Source organism: Coenobita brevimanus, chromosome 53, assembly GCF_032717465.1.
Source record: "Coenobita brevimanus isolate Jiangsu-jjx chromosome 53, ASM3271746v2, whole genome shotgun sequence".
In the NCBI taxonomy this organism is placed as follows: domain Eukaryota; kingdom Metazoa; phylum Arthropoda; class Malacostraca; order Decapoda; family Coenobitidae; genus Coenobita; species Coenobita brevimanus.
Window position 1 is genome coordinate 33,462,042 of NC_137006.1, and position 19,804 is coordinate 33,481,845.

The 19,804-nt window shown below is 41.0% G+C and overlaps 1 protein-coding gene across 1 annotated transcript in view; it reads right to left on the bottom strand.

Annotated features, from left to right (window-relative positions):
• Positions 1-775: 775 nt before the first annotated feature.
• Positions 776-19,804, bottom strand: part of LOC145400792 (uncharacterized) — a 143,325-nt gene continuing 124,296 nt past the window's right edge. The window contains exons 3-6 of the mRNA XM_080273227.1: positions 13,084-13,314; positions 12,477-12,716; positions 5,033-5,154; positions 776-938 (exon numbers count right to left, since the gene is read on the bottom strand). Coding sequence (XP_080129353.1) covers positions 776-938; positions 5,033-5,154; positions 12,477-12,716; positions 13,084-13,314 — 756 coding nt within the window. The remainder of the gene's footprint in view (positions 939-5,032; positions 5,155-12,476; positions 12,717-13,083; positions 13,315-19,804) is intronic.

Sequence of the window (19,804 nt, forward strand, 5' to 3'; positions counted from 1 at the left end):
CCCAGAAGACAGAATAGTTTAAGGAACCCAACACAAAGCCACACGTGGTCTCCTCTGACCATTTAACACTCTCGCATCTTTCTCGTCTACGTTCCAACCGTAAATATGTAGACATGTCGTCATGGAAACGATCAGCAGATTACACCCTGCTAAAATGTTACGTAAACTGTTGAAAAAAAAAAAAAACTTTGTTCTTTAATGTTTTAGAGACTGCACATAAAAAAAATCCATAATTATATTCAGTTGGAATACCAACAAAACCATATTTGCTTTGCCTGAGCAAGGCGGGGGGGTCCGGATCCCCTGGACACCCCCCCCCTCTTGGATCCTGACCTGCGAAATCGGACCAGAGGTTCAGGAGATATCGCAGCCACAATGGTAAACAAAGTCGACCCCATATTACTTGGGCCTTTGACAGCTTAACATAGCTGATCAAATCAGTTAATCATCTCCTCATAATGCATCACTGACGAAAGTTTTATGGAAATCCGACGATGGATTCAGAAGATATCACGCCCAGAAAAGTGGTACAGATGCACCCACGCACACACGGACGGGGAGACCAATCACTTAATGCCTCCCCCAGTATACGGTAGGTGGTTGGAGGCATAATAATGGCAAACCTACTTAGGGTATACTACAAGAGAACAAGGACGCTATATTAAGCAGCAATAATTAATAATTATAATAATAATAATAATAATAATGTGTGTGTGTGTGTGTGTGTGTGTGTGTGTGTGTGTGTGTGTGTGTGTTAATTCAAACAGGTGGCATGCTAATGTTCAAAAGAAAGCTTGATAACAGATGAGATGATTGAGTCGACATCCACGTCCCCAGCCTTGAGACTGAAGTTGTTTATCAATTTGGTCTTGTCCACCTCCATCCTTTTCCTCCCGTAGTTGTTGTTGGATGGTCTGATGATGTGTGAAGTGTCCCATCTTATGCAATGGGCGGCATTTGGCAAATATCAGAACAGAGCATTTTTGGCGACCCTCTCTTTCGCATCTTATGGACACCTAATGTTATTTATCAAAATTTGACAGCATTTAACAATAATATTAAAGAGAATATTAATTTCGTTCATTAGTGCAAGGCTGTAGACATGTTAGGGAGATGGTTTGATGCGATGTCGTCAGCAGTATATCCAGTCTTTGTGCTGAGGTGGCCGACACTGCTCAGGACACGCACGGGGCATAGGTCGCTCAACGAAACCCCTGCAATATCTGTAATGAATTCACCTGTTTAGTATGGTGCCTTTTTGATTTATTCTTACTTAGAACAGGTTATTTTGTTCAAGTTAGGGTAGATCTCACGTAATGAAGGGACTAATGAAGGCTTTCCCTTGCCTTTCCTGTTGCAAAACTCTCTCCAAAAATGAATGAAATAATCAGGTGGTCGTAGTCGTAGTAGTTGTAACTACAGGCTTAACTGAATATAAATCCGAAGTTCAGGCTGAAGTTACCCTCTTTCTGCAGTACACTACCTTGCACCTAGGAAATAGGGAGGAAGTTGAGGGATCATGATATTAATTGTATAACTAGGTATTTTCGTTGTCCAGTTACATCGAGGCCACCATGTGAAGGAGCCGCTCCCCAGCACCAGTCAAGTGGTTACATGGAAAGAATATAAATGATGTTATCTAATATATGGAGTAAGGGATAATAAGCAAGAAAGAAACTACCATGCTACGTCCATATTATGTTTTTGTGTAAATGGCCAAGACCAGCCTAGTTTATGTGTTTTACGCGTACGTAACGGCCTATTCCCATTGACTCATTAGATGATCGAAACCCTGTTTTTGCATCTTATGGCTTTGAACAAATGAACTGGATGTAGGACATTATCATGAATGGAATGGTATTGCAATCTATGACAGTTCCATGACCCACTCTACATTATTTTAAAGAGCAGTCAAAGCTTTTTTTGACACAATTATGTGCATCACAATGTCTGTTGGAACAACACCATTCCTTCAAATACCGGTACTAAGCTAAATTTAGGGGTAAAAACTTTAACTGTGGAAGTCCCTGCATATTATAATCTACTCATCTCTATACATTATTTCAGTCCTTTTACATCCTCAGCTCGCTTACACAGTTACTTATTATATCCAACCAACTTAGTCGCGCAGGAAATATTATTTTTTCCTATGTGAGCATGTCATCTTAACACACGCTTTTAGAACCTTTGGTCAGTAGGTTTCACTGCATATTTTTCAAGTTTTATCTGTGTTGTTGTTATTACCCAAACATCGAAATAAATCTTCCCTGCATTCACGCCATTAATCCTCCAGCACCCATTTTCAAAGGATATTCTTCCACTGCCCCTTACCACCTCCCAATTCAGTTTCATCTCATCCCATCCATTACTTTGTCCCCATACCCATTTTCTACTCCCTGACACCTTTATTTCTGGAAGATATTTTGAAAGAAACTTTCACTTCATTCTGACAACTAACCATACGCTAAACATATTCAGAGGGTTGATTGTCTGCCCCAACCCTGCCGCCCACCAGAATTCATGCTCATTCCACTCATCTCTTTGCTAAATTACGTCCATTTCTCTAACTCCCAGTCCTTTGACGGTTTCATGGCACATGCAAGTGCGTTTCATAACGGACCCATTGTATTTCCCTCTTATTTGTCCTATTTGATACAACATTCGTGCCATCCCAGTCTCATGGCCATACGTTAATGGGGATACTAATACAGATTCATGTAGGTCCCTTGCAACCTGTGTACTCAGACTCTCGGTCAGTATCATGACCTTAATTTTGTTCCGTCATCAAAGTATGTCTACTTTTCCTCTGTGGACATACTTCTCATTTTAATCATCGCCTTGGTGCCTAAAACCATGGATCATTTTAAGTGTCTCTTCCAGTCACCATCACATCACAGAATTACTCCTGTCAACAGAAATGTACATTCATACTACCTCGCTCAGTTATATTCTTAAACCATTCAACCAGTCATTAAAATCGTCATGCAGCAGAGGTTAAGCTTTGTAGATCGGAGTTGAAAAAATTTTAATATAGCCACGTTCGTCTTGTTTCCAGAACTCCTTTGACCCATCTTAGGACTCCATCGATATTAACGCTGAATAACTGTTTGGCCGTCACATGCTATTGCCTCATTTCAGAGATAACACTGAACCACTCATTAGACCTCCATTCACTAGAGTTCATTGTTTCCTACCGCCATAAGAATTCTTTAAGGCATCCAGCAGATCACCTTCCATGAATTACAAATGTAACGCCTTCCAAAATCCCCCTTGTTTACTTTATGTAATTTTTAGATACAGAAATTCTGCAAGTAACTTGCCATTCACACGTTTTCTGTACTGTTTGCCATACTGCATTATTTGTTCCACATCTCTCCTGCAATTTCGGAAACCACAGCTTTCATCACAAACCAGGTAGAGTAAATCCCCCTAGTATGCACCTATATGGGTGGCAGAGGACGTCGCATACTAAGAATTCGCGTACTGTGAATACATAAACGTATGGATCAAATTACATATGGGCGGCATCCCCCTTCATGGGCAACCCTTGAGACGCCTTTCAGACCTACAGTAAGTATTGTACTATACAGGGAAACTATCTAAGACATATTACCTAAGATAAAGTAAACCTACAAAATCATGGCTTTACTAGGTAAATCATTGGTGGTAGATGGCGGCGACCATCATCTACTCACTTGATGTAGTGCTGCCTACTTCTTCCTTAGCCTTTATCATTCATTTTCTGTGCCTGCCCTCCTCTCTTCCTATATCTCCCATCTTTCCTGTCACTTCATATTGCTCTTCTTTCCTTTACAGGTGGCTTTACATTGAGTGATAAGCCAAATGGTTTCCTGTATGCCACGAAACCATTTACAACGCTGGGTGGTAACCATATAACCAACCCATACGTGCTCCCTACGTGTCAACAAGTGGGTTGGTGGAGGGTTTGTGCCCCTCCCCGTAAAACCAATAACTCAAAGTAAAATGGCCACCCCTTACGGGATTATGGTGTCTGGCAATAGATAGATAGATAGATAGATAGATAGACCTTTACCCGTTATCGCTTCTTGGGGGGGCAATGTCGCGTACTCAGGGTAACCCCGGATTTGGGCCACTCTTCACTGCCCGTCTCGCTTACAATAAGTTCAATTCGTGTACTAATAAAAAATACACTAAAAAAAAAAAAAAATAGGTCCTAGCGTACAAGGGGGATTGCGTACTCTGAACTCGCGTACTGTGGGGATGTACTGTACTCTAGCACTGTCTTAACATTTTCTATCACTGTCCTTCCATATATCTGACCTGAATTCATATTCCACGAAATTTGTTGCACACCCTTGGAACAGCTCCAGCCTTCAAAAATTTGTTATATCTCACAGACTGATCATTACATGTTCTCCACTACATGTTTACCCCCACCCCCCTTTTAAACCTCCATATATCTTACGAAGAATTATTGGTATACCATTCAATTTTCTTTTTCTGTATTTATTTCTTCTCCTTTGCTATTTCAACAATTTCGAGCACTATATTCTTTCTTTCTGAGACGCCAAATGGAATTATTTGAAACAATGTTAATCACCATTATCTACAACCATTTTTGTTTTTTCCCCAACCAAACTGTCTGTTGTTAGTGGGTTTCCTCAGTCCACTCGCTCATACACTACTGGCACTACTTTAATGATGACCTGAATTTATGTTATTTGTCATCGTTTATTAGCTTACCACTTCTGTACTTTCTCGCTGTGTATCCCCGTTTGCTTTCGCTTTCCATGTTTCAGATTTCCGTAGAATTTTATGTTCAGCCATTATTCTGCAGTCAGGTCACGATTAATGGCATACTAGTAGCTAAGCTCTCTCTCTCTCTCTCTCTCTGTTCAAAAAACACGTATTCAGTTAGGCTTGTGTGCATACCATTAGTGTTTATATGTAAGACATGTCATCGTATGTGGCAGCTTGGTCTAGAAAGTGAAATAAACATTTGCTAATTACATACCGGTAATATCTTACTGAGCTAAAAGTTAACACTAACTTTCCCATGGCGATAAATCCGCTTTTTCTCTTGGTGGGGAAGGGGAAGAAGTCAGGGTATTTGAAGCAGGTGTAGCTGTCGTGAATCACGACCCGACCTTTCATGGCTGGCCACAGAACTCTCTGAAATGCACAGATGAGATCAGCACACGTGTCGAGTTGCGATCGAACTATATGCAATAAAATTTTGAAATGAAATGTCGATATCTATTACCTAAAATACAATTATGCCATTTCTATCATCGCCTTTAGCAAGGCGAGGCGATATCGTTTTAGTCGGACTGTGTGTGTGTGTGTGTGTGTGTGTGTGTGTGTGTGTGTGTGTGTGTGTGCTGCCACAGTATCACGAAGAGTAGTGGACGAATATTTAAAGAAGCTCTAGGAAATAGCAGTTACGTGGATGTCCAGAAGCCTATTATTTGTGGTGACATTTAAGTCAAAAACGACTGAATGCCAGACACCATATAATTTATTATTCGCCTGCATTTAGCTAGGCGAGGTGATATTGTTTTTGTCTGTTCGTGTCTGTCCATGTATCTGTGCTGTGCTGTGTGTGTGTGTGTGTGTGTGTGTGTGTGTGTGTGTGTGTGTGTGTGTGTGTGTGTGTGTATGCTTTAAGCGAGGAAGAAGTAACCAAAGGCTGAGACCGCAAAACGTTTCCTTCCAAGGAAGAAAAAAAAAGGAAAACAATACAAAAGAGAGCCAAATTCAAGATCCATACATTTCGAGATGACTGGACACACTGCGTTTGAAAGACTGGAGATTATAGGAAGTAGGAAATACAGATAGAGGGAGACAGTTCCAAAGTTGACCTGTTGCATAAATGAAGGACTGGGAGTAAAGGTTAACTCTTGCATTAGAGAGCTGGACAGAAAAGGGGTGAGAGTTTATTGGTAGACGTGTGCTACGTGCCCGTCGTAGAGGTGGAGGGGTGCAAGCAGACAGTTCAGAGGAGCACTGACCATTAAAGTAGCGATAGAAAAGAGATAAAGAGGCAACAGTGCCGTGAAGAGACTGAGGTTGAAGGGAGTCAGTAAGAGGAGGAGAGCTGATGAGACGAATAGCCTTTGAGTCCACCCTATTGAGAAGAGCTGTATGTGGGGAGCCTTCCCACATATGAGAGTTGTACTCAAAACAGGGGCGAATAAAACCCGAGTATAAAGTCAACAACTGTGTAGGCTTATAGAAGGTATGGAGTCGGCTTAGCACACCCAATCTCTTGGAAGCAGATTTTACAAGAGATGCAATATGATTTTCTCAAGATAACTCCCGTGTGAATGAAACCCCAAGCATGATCAAGGATGATGCAGGACTGAGCTGGATATTATTAAACATTAGTGGGTACTCCTGTGGATGATTCTGTCAGGTTGATAGGTTTAAAAACTGAATCTTTGATTTATTAAAAACAACAAGATTATTTTTACCCCAGCCAGAGATACGAACCAAGTCAGACATTAGGTGTGCTATAGCCTCATTGCTTGTTTGTTGAAGTAATTGTTGTGATGGACGTAGCGGAAACTGAATGGAAACGTGAAGAGTGGAATCATCAGTGTACAAGGGGATAGGATTCGATGTACAACTTTGATCATTGATGAATAAAAGGAGGAGAGTTGGTGATAGGAGAGAGCCCTGAGGAACGCTTCTGTTGATAGATCTAGGAGAAGAACGATGGCTGTCTACAACAGCGGCTATAGAACGACCAGCAAGGAAGCAATAGATGAAGGCACAGTTGGAAGGACTGAAACCGTAAGAGGGCAGTTTGGAAATTAAAGATGTATGCCAGACTCGATCGAAAATCTTTGAGATGTCAGATGCAATAGCAAAGCTTTTGCCAAAGTCCCAAAAAGAGGATGACCAGGAGTCTCAAAAGTAGGTGAGTAGATCGCTAGTGGAGAGTCTCTGACGGAACTCATACTGATGGTCAGAAAGAAGGTTGTGATAGGAAAGATGCTTTAAAAATTTTCTGTTAAGAATAGACTCGAAAACGTTTAATTTACAAGATGTTAAAGCAATTGGACAATAGTTAGAAAGTTGGGAATGGTCCCCCTTCTTTGGAACTGGCTGAATGAGAGCAGACTTCCAGCAAGAAGGAAAGATACAAGTTGAAAGACAAAGGCGAAAGAGTTTACCTAGGCAGGGTGTAAGCACTGAAGCACAGTTCTTGAGGACAACAGGAGGGACTCCATCAAGCCCATATACCTTGTTAGTAATGAGGCCAGTGATGGCAGAAAATACATCAGCTGAAGAAATTTTAATATCGGCCATAAGGAAGTCAGAGGGTGGAAGTGATGGAGGAACAGCACCGGAATCGTCTAAGGTGGAACTGGAGGAGAAAGTCCGAGCGAAGAGATCTGCTTTATCAGTGGAAGAAATAGCTACAGACCCATCAAAGTCGAAAAGAGGAGGGAAAGATGATGAAGTAAAGTTGTTAGAAAGGTTTTTGGCAAGGTGCGAGAAGGAGCTGGAAGAACTGGAGCTGGAGAGTTGAGAGCATTTAGTGTGTGTGTGTATGTGTGTGTGTGTGTGTGTGTAAGACAGTAAAATTGGAAAAAAAAAGAGTTTGATGAAAGTTGGCAGGATGGTTGGAAATGGGTCCCAGATGGGCCAATTTCAATTGGGTGTCGATCTATATTTTCTGAAGGAGTGTTTTGGCCCCTAACTATTGTATCTACAGTATTTTTCCAATATGTACACGTGGACGAGGTGGCTGGATATTTCCGTGGACTTTCATGTCTCTGAACGGAGAGAGAGAGAGAGAGAGAGAGAGAGAGAGAGAGGGGGGGGTATAAATCTACAGTCCAGTGTGTGTTACTTCATTGATGCTATGGACAGACGATTTTAAGCTGAAAATGATAGTAACTGTGGTGGTGGTGGTGGTGGCAGCTATGGTGGTATGGTAGCCGTGATAGTAGAGGTGGAGATGGTAGCTGTGATGGTGATGATGGTAGTGGCAGCTGGGGTTGTGTTTTTTTACGGCAATTGTGATGATGGCGGTGGTGATAGTGGTAGTTGTTGTGGTGGTAGTGGTAGTTGTTGTGGTGGTAGTGGCTGCTGTGGTGGCCGTGGCAATGGTGGCTGTGATGATGATCTTAGTGGTGGTAACTGTTCAGGTAATGCTTCCATTTGGGGAATTGCATTGCTGCCCGATAGGTTCAAAGTGAAACGTGATTCAAAGATGACTCTAGTTTGAACAACTGCTGCCTGGCCCAGTAGCTGCGCGAGGCTCTTGTTTGGAGTAAATTCGCTCTTATCCTCCTCATTCAGTTTCAAGTCTATTGATTGCAGATATGAAAATATCTCTGAAAGATTTTCACATGAATTTCACAATAACTTTGTCATATAATATTGTGTGCCAGAGTTCTTGTGATTTTGAGTCAAAATAAGTTAATTTGACAATGTAACAAATGGCATTTGTCCTAATTATGTACATCAGAATATAACGTAGCATTGTTTCAAATGGATGGAAATATCAATATCTAAATTATGATCTTGTACTCTGAGTGGATATGTATCTGATAAAACGACAACAAAGAATAATTTTGCCTCCAACTAAAGATGAGTTAAGACTTTGAGTTTTGCTGAAAAATTTAAATATTGTGTAAAATATAAACATTTGAAATTAATCCAGTAAATTATAGAAAGCATAGTTTTAATGGCTCAAATGCTATGGCTTGCATGGGTTTAAGAGACCATTCTTAAGTATAAAAAATGAAGGTAAAAGGTAAAATACATTTGTTCTGATATCTATGAAAGCCTTTGATAAAGTTAATCATGTGAGTTCTTCAGTAAAGTTTTTGGATATAGGTAATATTCATGATTACCCTATTTTTTTTTTTTTTTTAAAGTTATTGGACGGTTGCTAATGGAGTGAGACAAGGGGAGGGTTATCTCATATTTATTTTTAGGTAAAAGTATGATCAACGGTGGAATGAAAACCTTCTTACTGGATTAGATTTATGATATCCTAATAATGGCACCTTCAAATTGTAACAGAAATTTTAAAAATGAAAAGCTACTGACATCATGATCGAACCAGTCAAGTCTGCTTTCATGTCATTCGATCAGAGAATAAGAAATGATCCAAGAACAGTCCCTGATGGAAAAGGTATTAATACCGCTGCTTATTTTGAGTTTCTTTTATATATATCTGAAACAATGAATTATGTATTTATGTTTATGATACAGAAGATAAATGTACAACTAAATTAAATGTTTTAACCTTATCACTGCTGAAGACTGATTTTTTTCCCATCTCCCCATGCTTGTGTTGGAGGTAATTTTCAATTGTTAAATGTAATTTTTTTGTCTTGTGAAATTGTTGCAGTATGTTTCATGCACATATTATTATCAGTACAAACCCAGATTCAGTCCCTGGCTGGAAAAGTTTTGTCGACCCTGACTGATGACTGAAAAACAGAATATGTGTATTTTTTCTAGGGAAACATGAATTAAGTATGACGAAAAAAAAAATCCAGTATCATTCGAAACAGACATGTACTGTTGTCATTTGAGAGACCTAGGATGATCGTATATGATGTTTTTTTTCTCTCTCTCTCTCTCAGTCCCATATAAAAACTTATACTAAATGAAAAGAGAATGAACATTAAACAGATTAACGGCGTCTGTGATGCATGAAATGATGAGGTATCTCATTCAAATTAAATGCTGGTCGTATCTACCTAAACATTGTACACCTAAAATAGTTATATATATATATATATATATATATATATATATATATATATATATATATATATATATATATATATATATATATATATATGATTACACACACACACACACACACACACACACACACACACACACACACACACAACGTGAAGTGCACAAAGATACATAATGATACATAAAGACACATGAAGATGAGTGCGAGCTGCAAGGTTTTGTGTATGATTTTAAAGTGTATGTAGAAAAAGGAATCTAAAAGTAAATGTAACAAGAATACATCCTCCAGAGAGAGAATACCTCATCCAATACCTGTGCCAGGCATCTCAAATCGTCACCAAAGTTTAATTAACTCTTCCTTGATCCATGACCCACATAGCCACAAAATTTCACTGAAAGCCATCAATATTTTTTTTAGATATCTTGTGGGCAAACAAACAAACTAACAAACAGGGGTGAATATATAGCCAACTCCAGCTCCGCTGGCAGAGATAATAAGAGTTAAGTTATGGTCTTTGAGGAAAAAGGAAATCATAGAGTACACAGTGAGGCTGGATGGCGAGAAAATAGAGAATGTGCGTGCATTCAAGTACTTAGGTAGGTAGTGTGATGAGTAGGGATGTATGTTAGAGGATGAAATTCTTAAAAGGGTACAACAGAGAGGAAACGTTGCCCGTTCACCGAAAACAGTGATAAGGAATACGGGAAGTGAGCATATCAATAAAAAAAAGTTGCTGCACGACAGTATTTTGATCCCCCATCCAACTTATGAAGGTGAACCTTGAACCCTGTTGGTGGGACACAAGAGATTGAGGAGTGGAAATTAGTACTTTGAGAGGAGCATGTGGAGTTACATGGAGTGTCAGGCAGCAAATAAGGAAGTATAGGAGCACTGTAATTTTGATGTGGATGTGACTGAAAGCGATAGAAGTAAGATTCTGAGATAGCTTGGCCATGTGGAGAGGAGAGAGAATGACAGACTGACCAGGAGACTGTATGTGATGAGATGGAGGGAGAGATGGGAAAGGGGAGACGAAGGATGAGATGGAGAAGTGGAGACATATATATAAGAGGAGTGTGTGAACTGGAGGGAGGGCAGCCAGATGGCAGAGGACACAGCAACCCTAGGGCATACAGTAAATATTTGTTTTATAAATAATATGAAATTATATTTCAGTACATGTCAACAGCGTAAGTGGAGAGAGTTGGGGTAACATATGTATGATTTACTGGAAAGAGTAGGGAAAATTCCGCGCATATTTTACATGACTAAAGGCAGTGGCATGATCATTCATCAGTCGACGTCAATGGCACCCAAAGTGGTAAGAATGTTTTCTAGTTTGGATTTTGATTCTCTTGTGAATCTGTTTAGTATTGACATTATCTTTAGAAACAAAGGATATGATAGCACTTGTAATTATTATCATATGGTGGCAGCTATACATTTGTCACTCTCTTGAACCATTTTTTTTCTCATACTCCAGTCCTAAAGATTCCCGTGCATGGTTCTGTTCCCGGTCTTCCTCGATGTACCTCTAGCGCCTAGGCAATATTCCTTTCAGATCTATAACTATGACCCTCCTCATCCAGTCACCCTCCCCCTTTCCAGTCAACATATCCAAACCATCTCAAACTACCTGGTCTCATTAATGCTCTACTATCTCTTACGCCAAAACTCTCTTGAAGCACATTATTCTCAGCTCTGTCATTCAGCGATGCCCTACGGATTGATCTCAACATTCTCATTTCAGTGCATTTCGGTAGTCTACACATATCCTCTTCGTTCACTGAATGTCTCACTGCTGTTTATTATAAAACTACTCATTTACGTTTTGTAGAGTGCCCTTTGCACAAATGGAGAACCCATACATAGTTGGGAGAGACAACAGTTTCCTAAACGCCTTCATGTCCCATTTAGGCAGTAGAAATAACGTTTACCTGCACTTAATATATCTCTCAGGCAGCAGGGTTGCTCCATGCATCTGAAGCAGCGTCACCGCAAACAACACTTTCATGCTCTTGTCAACAGCCCACCATCCGTACATACTACATTGCCCTTCCTACTTGAGTATGATAATTGGTTCTAGCCCCTGTACTTGACCACAAGGTACAACTCGTATCACCACCTTTATTCCATCCATATACCTATAGCCTCCAGCTTTCGAGGGAGGGGGAGTGATGAAATGACTCCTGCCAAATGTAGAACCTAAAGGTTCAAACAGTGACGGACAAAGTCAAGTGATATTCTTCTTGAAACACAGCTCTTTCCTGCCTCCCGTGCTACATTTACTTCCACCACTTGGAGTTCTAACAGATGGAAAAGATTATGTTAGGATCTTAGATTAATGAATAAATATGAATTAGATTAAATTAAATAAGACTTAGATTAATGAGGAAAGGAAAGAAGAAAGGTACATCGCTGCAAATGTAAAAAAAAAAATAAATAAATAAAAGTAGACAAAGGTATGAGTTGGTCTTTCAGTGGAAAGGTACTTGATGAACACCCATACTAGTGTGGTGGCAACACAAAGATGTAGTGAAAGCAAGTTGCAGGAAGAAAATTTGCAAATTTACTGGGACAGGTTGGAACACGAGTAGGTTAAATGGCATTAAGCTAGAAAGGAGAAATATGGAAGATGTCTTCGTCGTGGAATAATTGTCTTAGGTTAAAAATGATGTTGATAATACAGATAACAGTACTGAAAACAGTTGTACATGACAAACATGCTGAAATTAAACAGCTCTAGCAATCATCTCACTCTTAACATCGCCTGATCAACGTATTTCCCTGTCTTGTTTGATCCTTCTCTGAAAATTATGTCTCTGAGGGCTACCAGCTCCCTGCTTGTCTTATAGATTAGGCTGGCGTTGTGGTCCCAGCGGGCGCCCCACATACCACCCATTACAGAAGACGTGTGGCCAGGGTGGTCGTGCATTGAGTGGAATATTTTGTCGGTTTTCAGCCACTCTTTCACAGCTGCAGCCTCACGTTCAATTATCTGTAATGTGAGAAGGTTGATGCTATTGCAGTCATGCTTTCATTGTGCATTCTTTCTATGTTCAATCTAGTCACCTATCCCAGTACTGGCATAAAAAGTGAAATTAGTGAAAAACGTTTGGCATTATTTCTGAAAGAATTACACGTCAACTGAATCCCCTCCTGCCTTTGTATGATAATTATGCTTTTTGAAGAAAAAACATTGGTGATTGCTAACAGATCCAGGAAAGGTGACTTTTCTCATTAACTCATTCAATCCTTTCACATAGCCATACGTAACTGCATAGCTCAGTCAGTAATTTTATGACATTCTGTCATTGGCATCTCAGATTCTTATACTGCACTTAGTTACTGCATTAGAGTCTGACCTGTGAGTCAGAGTCTCTGACGACTAAAACCCCGACTTGTGGATCTCCGAGTGGAGTAATGCGCCAGAGCATCGGGTGGATGTGTTTGATGGAACCAAGGGGTGGTGGGAGGCCACGAACGTCACACACATATAGGTGGGTGTATTTCTGAAGCAGCGGGCAGAGCACGGAGACGTAAGCTCGAGGGTCGGTGTACAGCCTCACCACCCAGCCAGGGTACAATCGTAGCACCTGCCAGTTCACACACCTGAATGTTAGCCTTTTTATTAGACGGTAGAGGTAACTGCCAATCACATGTTGCCACAGTCAGATACCTGGGCCTGAGACCATGGTACCAGAGTCCAAAAATAGATAGATACATAAATGCAAAAAATTACCTCCTACGTTCCCAGTGAAAAGAAAGAAAAAATGGTATGAACTTATTATCGATCAGTGAGAATAAAAACCGCCTTCTGTTGAACCAACATCATCAGTGGGAGAGGTTAGCAGCTTTAAAAAATGGTATGAACTCATTATCGATCAGTGAGAATAAAAACTGCCTGCTGCTGAACTAGATAATCAGTGGGAGAGGTTAGTAGTTTTGCATATAGGACACCAACCTACACCCCAGGAAACATTTTCCATGAGATTGAAACGTTGTCACTTCAGGGACCCGAACCGTACAGTAGTTAGTGAACCACAAGGTATTCCGGTTCAAGAGCTCTATCACCAAGCATCTAGCCTTCAGATCTGCCTCGTATTACTTTCCATTGTTGGACTAATAATCCAAAAGCCTCCTGACTTAATTTGTTCCAAACAACCTAAAACTAATAGGAATATATTTTGCAAGCTTTGCAATCCACTCAAAGTGCTCCATCATTTGTTTTACGTGCATGCAACTTTGATGATGAGGAAATTCATAGTTACGTTTCGTCATCTTTCCCTTGTCACTAAACTGTTCGCAGACCCTCTTCGTTTCTTCCACGATATGGAGGGAATACAGGGGTTTGTTTGATTTTGGAACAGTGATTCCTAAACTGTGTGCCGGCGTTATATCCTTAGTGTGCCGCCAAAATTTGCTGAAGATGTAAATCTGAGCTTTCAAATTGTTGTATAATGCTATTTCCCATTATCTAGGGTAACTGATTATCAATAACTGTCGTTCTCAATAGTTAAGACGTAAAATAGTATTGGGGTGCGACAGGGGGAATAAACGCTATCAGAGAGCAGCTTTTCGCGTAACAAAAATTAATATTCATAAATGAGATACCCTTTTATTTATTTTTTTTTATTTAGAAGTGCTGAATAATTCAGGAATAAAATTCTCCTTGGCAGATTAAAATATATGGGAAATATAAGGCTATTTAGAAAGTTTTAAAAGACTAAACGTTTCTGTAAACAAGTGCGAGTAACAAAACTTTTGAAGTGGTGAGGTGGCGACGTGACGAACAGTATTTGGATGTGTGATAGTAAACTATACATCCAAGTTAATCACAGACTACCTGTGTACTTTCTTAACATATTTCTCGAATGGAAAGTCTTACGGTATGTATGTTAGCCAGCCCAGTGCTGTAGTTATCATAATTGCGGGCAAGCCAATAAGCTCTTGCTTCAAGCCCAAAAGTATCATTGTGTGACAGTTGTGGCATGGAAATATCATGAAGTAAATGTGGCATTTTTACCTCGCCAGGAACGGAGTCTGGCGAGATGTTGTTTTTGGTCGACTTTGTTTGTTAGCAATATTACGGAAATGAAATTACATGAAACTTTCAAGATATGTGGGCACTGGTCCCCCAAAAAAGTGATTAAATTTTAGAGGCAATTGAGTGACCCTGAAAGATCAAAATCAAGGTCACGGATTTTCAGAGGGCTATAACTTGAAACCGGTAGAAGATAGAGATGTTTACCATTATAAACATACAGGAACTCCTATATGGGCTTTCATTTGGCACCAAGACCTTTAACCTTGAGTGACCTTGAAAGGTCAAACTCAAAGCCCCGGATATTCAGGGAGCTGTACTTCGAACTTGGTTGGACATACATCTTCATTATTATCAACGTATAAGAAGTCCCATATGAGTTTTTAATTGGTACCATGACCTTTGATCTCAAGTAGCCTTGGATGGTCAAACTCAAGGTCACGGATATTCAGGGGGATGTAACTTGAAACTGGTTGTTGAGAAGCAAGATTTTCTAGTTAGATAGTTTGGACGTTTCTCATTTTTTCTTATATTTTACCGTACGTGTCAGAGTTGCCAGTTGGCCTGCTATTGTGAGCGAAGTTATTTTGTAAGTTGTACATGAATTTTTCTGTGCTAATGTTTTATTTCTGTGATTTTCAATTTATCTAATTAAATCACAGTGTGTGAAAAGTATTTAGCGAAAGGTAAGGATGTGTTTTGGGCATTTATGGATTTAGAGAAAGCGTATGATAGAATTGATAGGGAGGCTTTGTGGACTGTTTTAAGATTGTATGGACTTGATGGTAGGTTACTAAAAGGGGTGAAAAGTTTTTATGTAAATAGTAGAGCGTGTGTAAGAGTGGGAAATGCTGTGAGTGATTGGTTTCCTGTGAGAGTGGGGCTGCGACAGGGATGTGTGATGTCGCCTTGGTTGTTTAATATTTACATGGATGGTGTTGTAAGGGAGGTGAATGCAAGAGTTTTAGGTGGTCTGAGTCTGGTAAATGTTGATGGAGGAGAGTGGAATCTGAAGCAGCTGCTGTTTGCAGATGATACTGCACTGGTGACTGATTCAGAGGAGAGATGTTGGTAGAGGAGTTTGGAAGGGTGTGTGAAAGGAGGAAATTGAAAGTAAATGAGAATAAGAGTAAAGTGATGAAGTGTACGAGGTTGATAGATGGTAGGGGGATGAATATAGTTTTGAATGGTGAGTTGCTTGAGGAGGTAGATTGTTTTAAATATCTAGGATCACATGTTGCTGTGGATGGAAGAATAGATGCAGAAGTGAAGTTTAGAATAAATGAAGTAGGAAAGGTGCTGGGAGGAATGAAAAAAGTGTTTAAATGTCGTTCGCTTAGAATGGGTGTAAAGAGAAGGCTGTATGAGGGTGTTGTGGTACCGACTGCATTATATGGGGCTGAAACATGGAATATGGGTGTAGCAGAGAGGAAAAGTTTGAATGTAATGGAGATGAGATGTCTGAGGAGTATGTGTGGAGTGACGCGTATGGATCGAGTGCGAAATGATGAAATGCGAAGGAGAGCTGGAGTTGTTCGGGAGATGGCTGGTAGAGTTGAGCAGAGGGTGTTGCAATGGTTTGGGCATATGGAGAGAATGGATAATGAGCGATTGGTGAAAAAGATAACTAGATCTGATGTGAGAGGTGTAAGGCTGAGAGGAAGATCACGAATAGGATGGATGGACAGTGTGAAGAGAGCGCTGGATGCGAGAGGGATGTCTGTTGAGCAAGGAAGAGTGGCTGTGCGTGACAGAAATAAATGGAGAGAAATTGTGAATGAATAAGTGATGACGCAGCTCTGAGGGGATATTCTCCCGCATTTGGTCTGATCAGCTAGTCAGGTCAGGTGCGGGTAAGGGGATGGGTCTGTTATGATGTGGCAGGGGTAAACCAGTTCTGCTGTCGGGCCCTGCTGCGGATGTCACTGATTGCATTGCGCAGTTGACCCTTGTGCGGTGTGATGAGGTGAGGATCTGTCCGTTCTCCCCTTTGGAGCTAAGATGCGAATGAATGTGTTTGAATGGATGAGTACATGGAGAGTGAGTTGTCCTGTCTCGGCTACCTCCCTTTCCTTGGGGGAAGCAGCCTAGGTATATAGATAGATAGATTGTATGCTAAATAGAGTGTTATGTGGTGTAAGAAAAATCTGGCATATTTTGGATGTCTCCGAGTTGGTAACTGTTGTAACCGCTGCTCCCTCGAGAATGCACAAGAACTGTGGAGAAGTAGTAGAACACTCTAGAATATAGGAAGCTTATATAAGGATGGGGAAGAAACTAGAGCAGTTTTAGTCAGTTTCAGTTCAGTTTGAGTTTAGTTCAGTGTCAGGGCAGTGAAGTATATTTGGTAAACATTAAGAGTAATTGTAGTTAGAGTAGATTGTATATCTTTAGTACCGGTGAGAACAGTGAAGTGTTGCTGGTAAGCATCAAGTGGAATTGCAGTTAGTGAAGATTGTATATCCTTGGTACTTGTGAAAATTGTGAAGTTGGCAAGCATTAAGTGTAAGTATTTGGAAAATAAAGGTAGTGAACTTTAGAAGCCAGTGTTTCTTTACAACGCCTGTGGTGCTGTGTTGTTGTACACTGAAATGCTGCCTCTAGGAAGAACAACTCACTGGGTAACGTCCTTCCTGTACTGATCTACTGCTGTTGGAGCCTGTGGAAGTGTAGGACGAGGACGCAAAAGTGGCGTCAGGAGTGTAGATCAATAGAAAGTGCTGCAGTGAGTCTAACCTTCGACATGGAGGCAGAAGGTATACAGACAAGAGGCCAAGGTAAACAAGAGGAGGCATTGCTGGCTGCAATATTGAACCTATTTCAAGCACAAAGTGTACAACTACAGGCACAGCAAGAAGGACAGAAAGAATTCAAAGAACACTTACAAGCACAAAGTGTACAACTACAAGCACAAAATGAAGGATTTCAGGCACAGAATGAAGGACAGAAAGAACTGAAAGGACAATTACATGCACAAAATGAAGAAATCAAAGAACAATTGCAAGCACAGAGGAAGCAGCTTCAAGAGGCATTACAGGAGCAACAGAGGGAGTTACAGCTGAGGATGCAAGGACAGCTAAATGCTTTCACGGGGGATATGAAGGAAGAAGAACAACAGTTGAAGGATGATGTATACGCCGAGCTACTGCAGCAGAAATATGAGGTAAGCAATAATGTGATGGAGTGCAGACAGCATGTAGACAACCAGCAGAATTTTAGTGAGGGAATAGTGACAGTGCAGACAGCATGTAGACAACCAGCTGAAGATTAGTGAGGGAATAGTGATAGAGTGCAGAGAGCATGTAGATAACCAGTTGGAGTATGTAGTTAACCATGCGAAAATAATTAGTGAGAAAATTGAGCTGTTGAGAAATATTGCACTGCTGAGCCACAGGTTAGTGTACAGGGAACATACGAAAAGAAAGGACAGTGTATAGTGAATCTTGACGGATCCCAAGCATCTAAAGGTAGCATTATAGGGTTGAACAATCAGAATGTAGGAGTTTTAAGTCCTGGACTTAATTATGATGCCCTAGTCTTTAGGCCCAAAAACAGTGAACTGCGTGGCTATAATGGTGGTCCAGTTAAAAAGAAACCTCAGGAATTTGATGGTAGAGTATCTTGGGAAGCTTACTGTGCGCAGTTTGAGCAACTTGTTGATCAGAATGGTTGGGATGATAGGCAGAGGGCAGAGCAGCTGGCTACTGGCCTCAAGGGTGCCGCAATGGAAATTCTGGGCCAGATGTCAGTAGAGGAGAGGAACAGTTATAAGTCCTTGGTAGAAGTACTGGAGCACAGATATGGGACCATGTACCAGACTGAGATTTACAGAGCAAGATTCCAGAACCGTGTACGTGCTCGTGGCGAATCCCTACAGCAGCTTGCTTATGACCTGGAGAGTATGGCATACAAGGCATACTCTGGAGCAGCACCTAACCTCTTGGCTATTCTTCTGGGGTAGCAGTTCATCGATGCTGTTGATTGTGCAGTGTTGTAAGTGCAAGTGAAGCAGGCACAACCCAGAAACATGCAAGAAGCACTACCCACGGTTCTAGAATTTGTCTTATGTCAAGTCCAGTACATCCACTTTTCAGGCTGGTCGTAGTGCAGGATTCAAGGCAAGAGAGGTGCAGGTACATGAAGTGGAAAATTTTGAAGGAAGGTGCTGGTACTGTGAAAAGCCAGGACACAGGAAAAAGGATTGTTATAAGTGGAAGAGGGAACAGGAGAAGAGCAGAGGACGTTGCTGGTATTGTAAGAAGCCAGGATATTGGAAAGTGGATTGCAACAAGTGGAAAAGAGAAAGGAGAAGACCGGAGGAGGTTGCTGGTTCTGCAAGAAGCTGGGACACAAGAAGGTGGATTGTTACAAATGGATGGAGCAAGAACGGAATAGTGCAAATAAACGGGTGTTGGACATGTGATGATGTGTGAGACTTCAGCTATGAGTGTCCAAATGAGGAGGATGAGGGCAAATTAGTGAAGGCTGCTGACAAGAGGCAACAACCAGCCAGTTTTTCTCAAGAAGTCCCACCACTGAGGAAATGCAGGAGATCTTGATGAATAGGGTGTGAGAAGATGGAAAAACACATGGCAAGCAGTGTAGTGGGAATGGGAATCGCAGCAAGAAATGCTGCCCTTACTGTAGTGACAGGGCCAGCATCAGATGAAGACCTGGAGAGGATGCAGATGGGGGATGAAGATTTACAACCAATGCTAGAGTGGCTGCAGCAGAGTACGGTGCAACCGTCTTGGGAAGAGCTTTCCAGAGTGAGCCCTGCTACTGAGCTACTGGAGACAGTGGGACCTTATTCGTCTGAACAATGGACTACTGGAGTGTCTCAAGAAGTATTGGCAACTTGTGGTTCCGAAGAAAATGAGGTCTGGGATCTTGGATGAGTCTCATAACCAGATCACTAGTGGGCACCTGGGAGTGAAGAAAACTGTAAGTTGGCTGCAACAGAGGTTCTAATGGACTGGTATGGAGCAGGATATTGAAGAGTGGTTTCGGCCCTTTGATGTATGCCGTGCCAAGAAGGGACC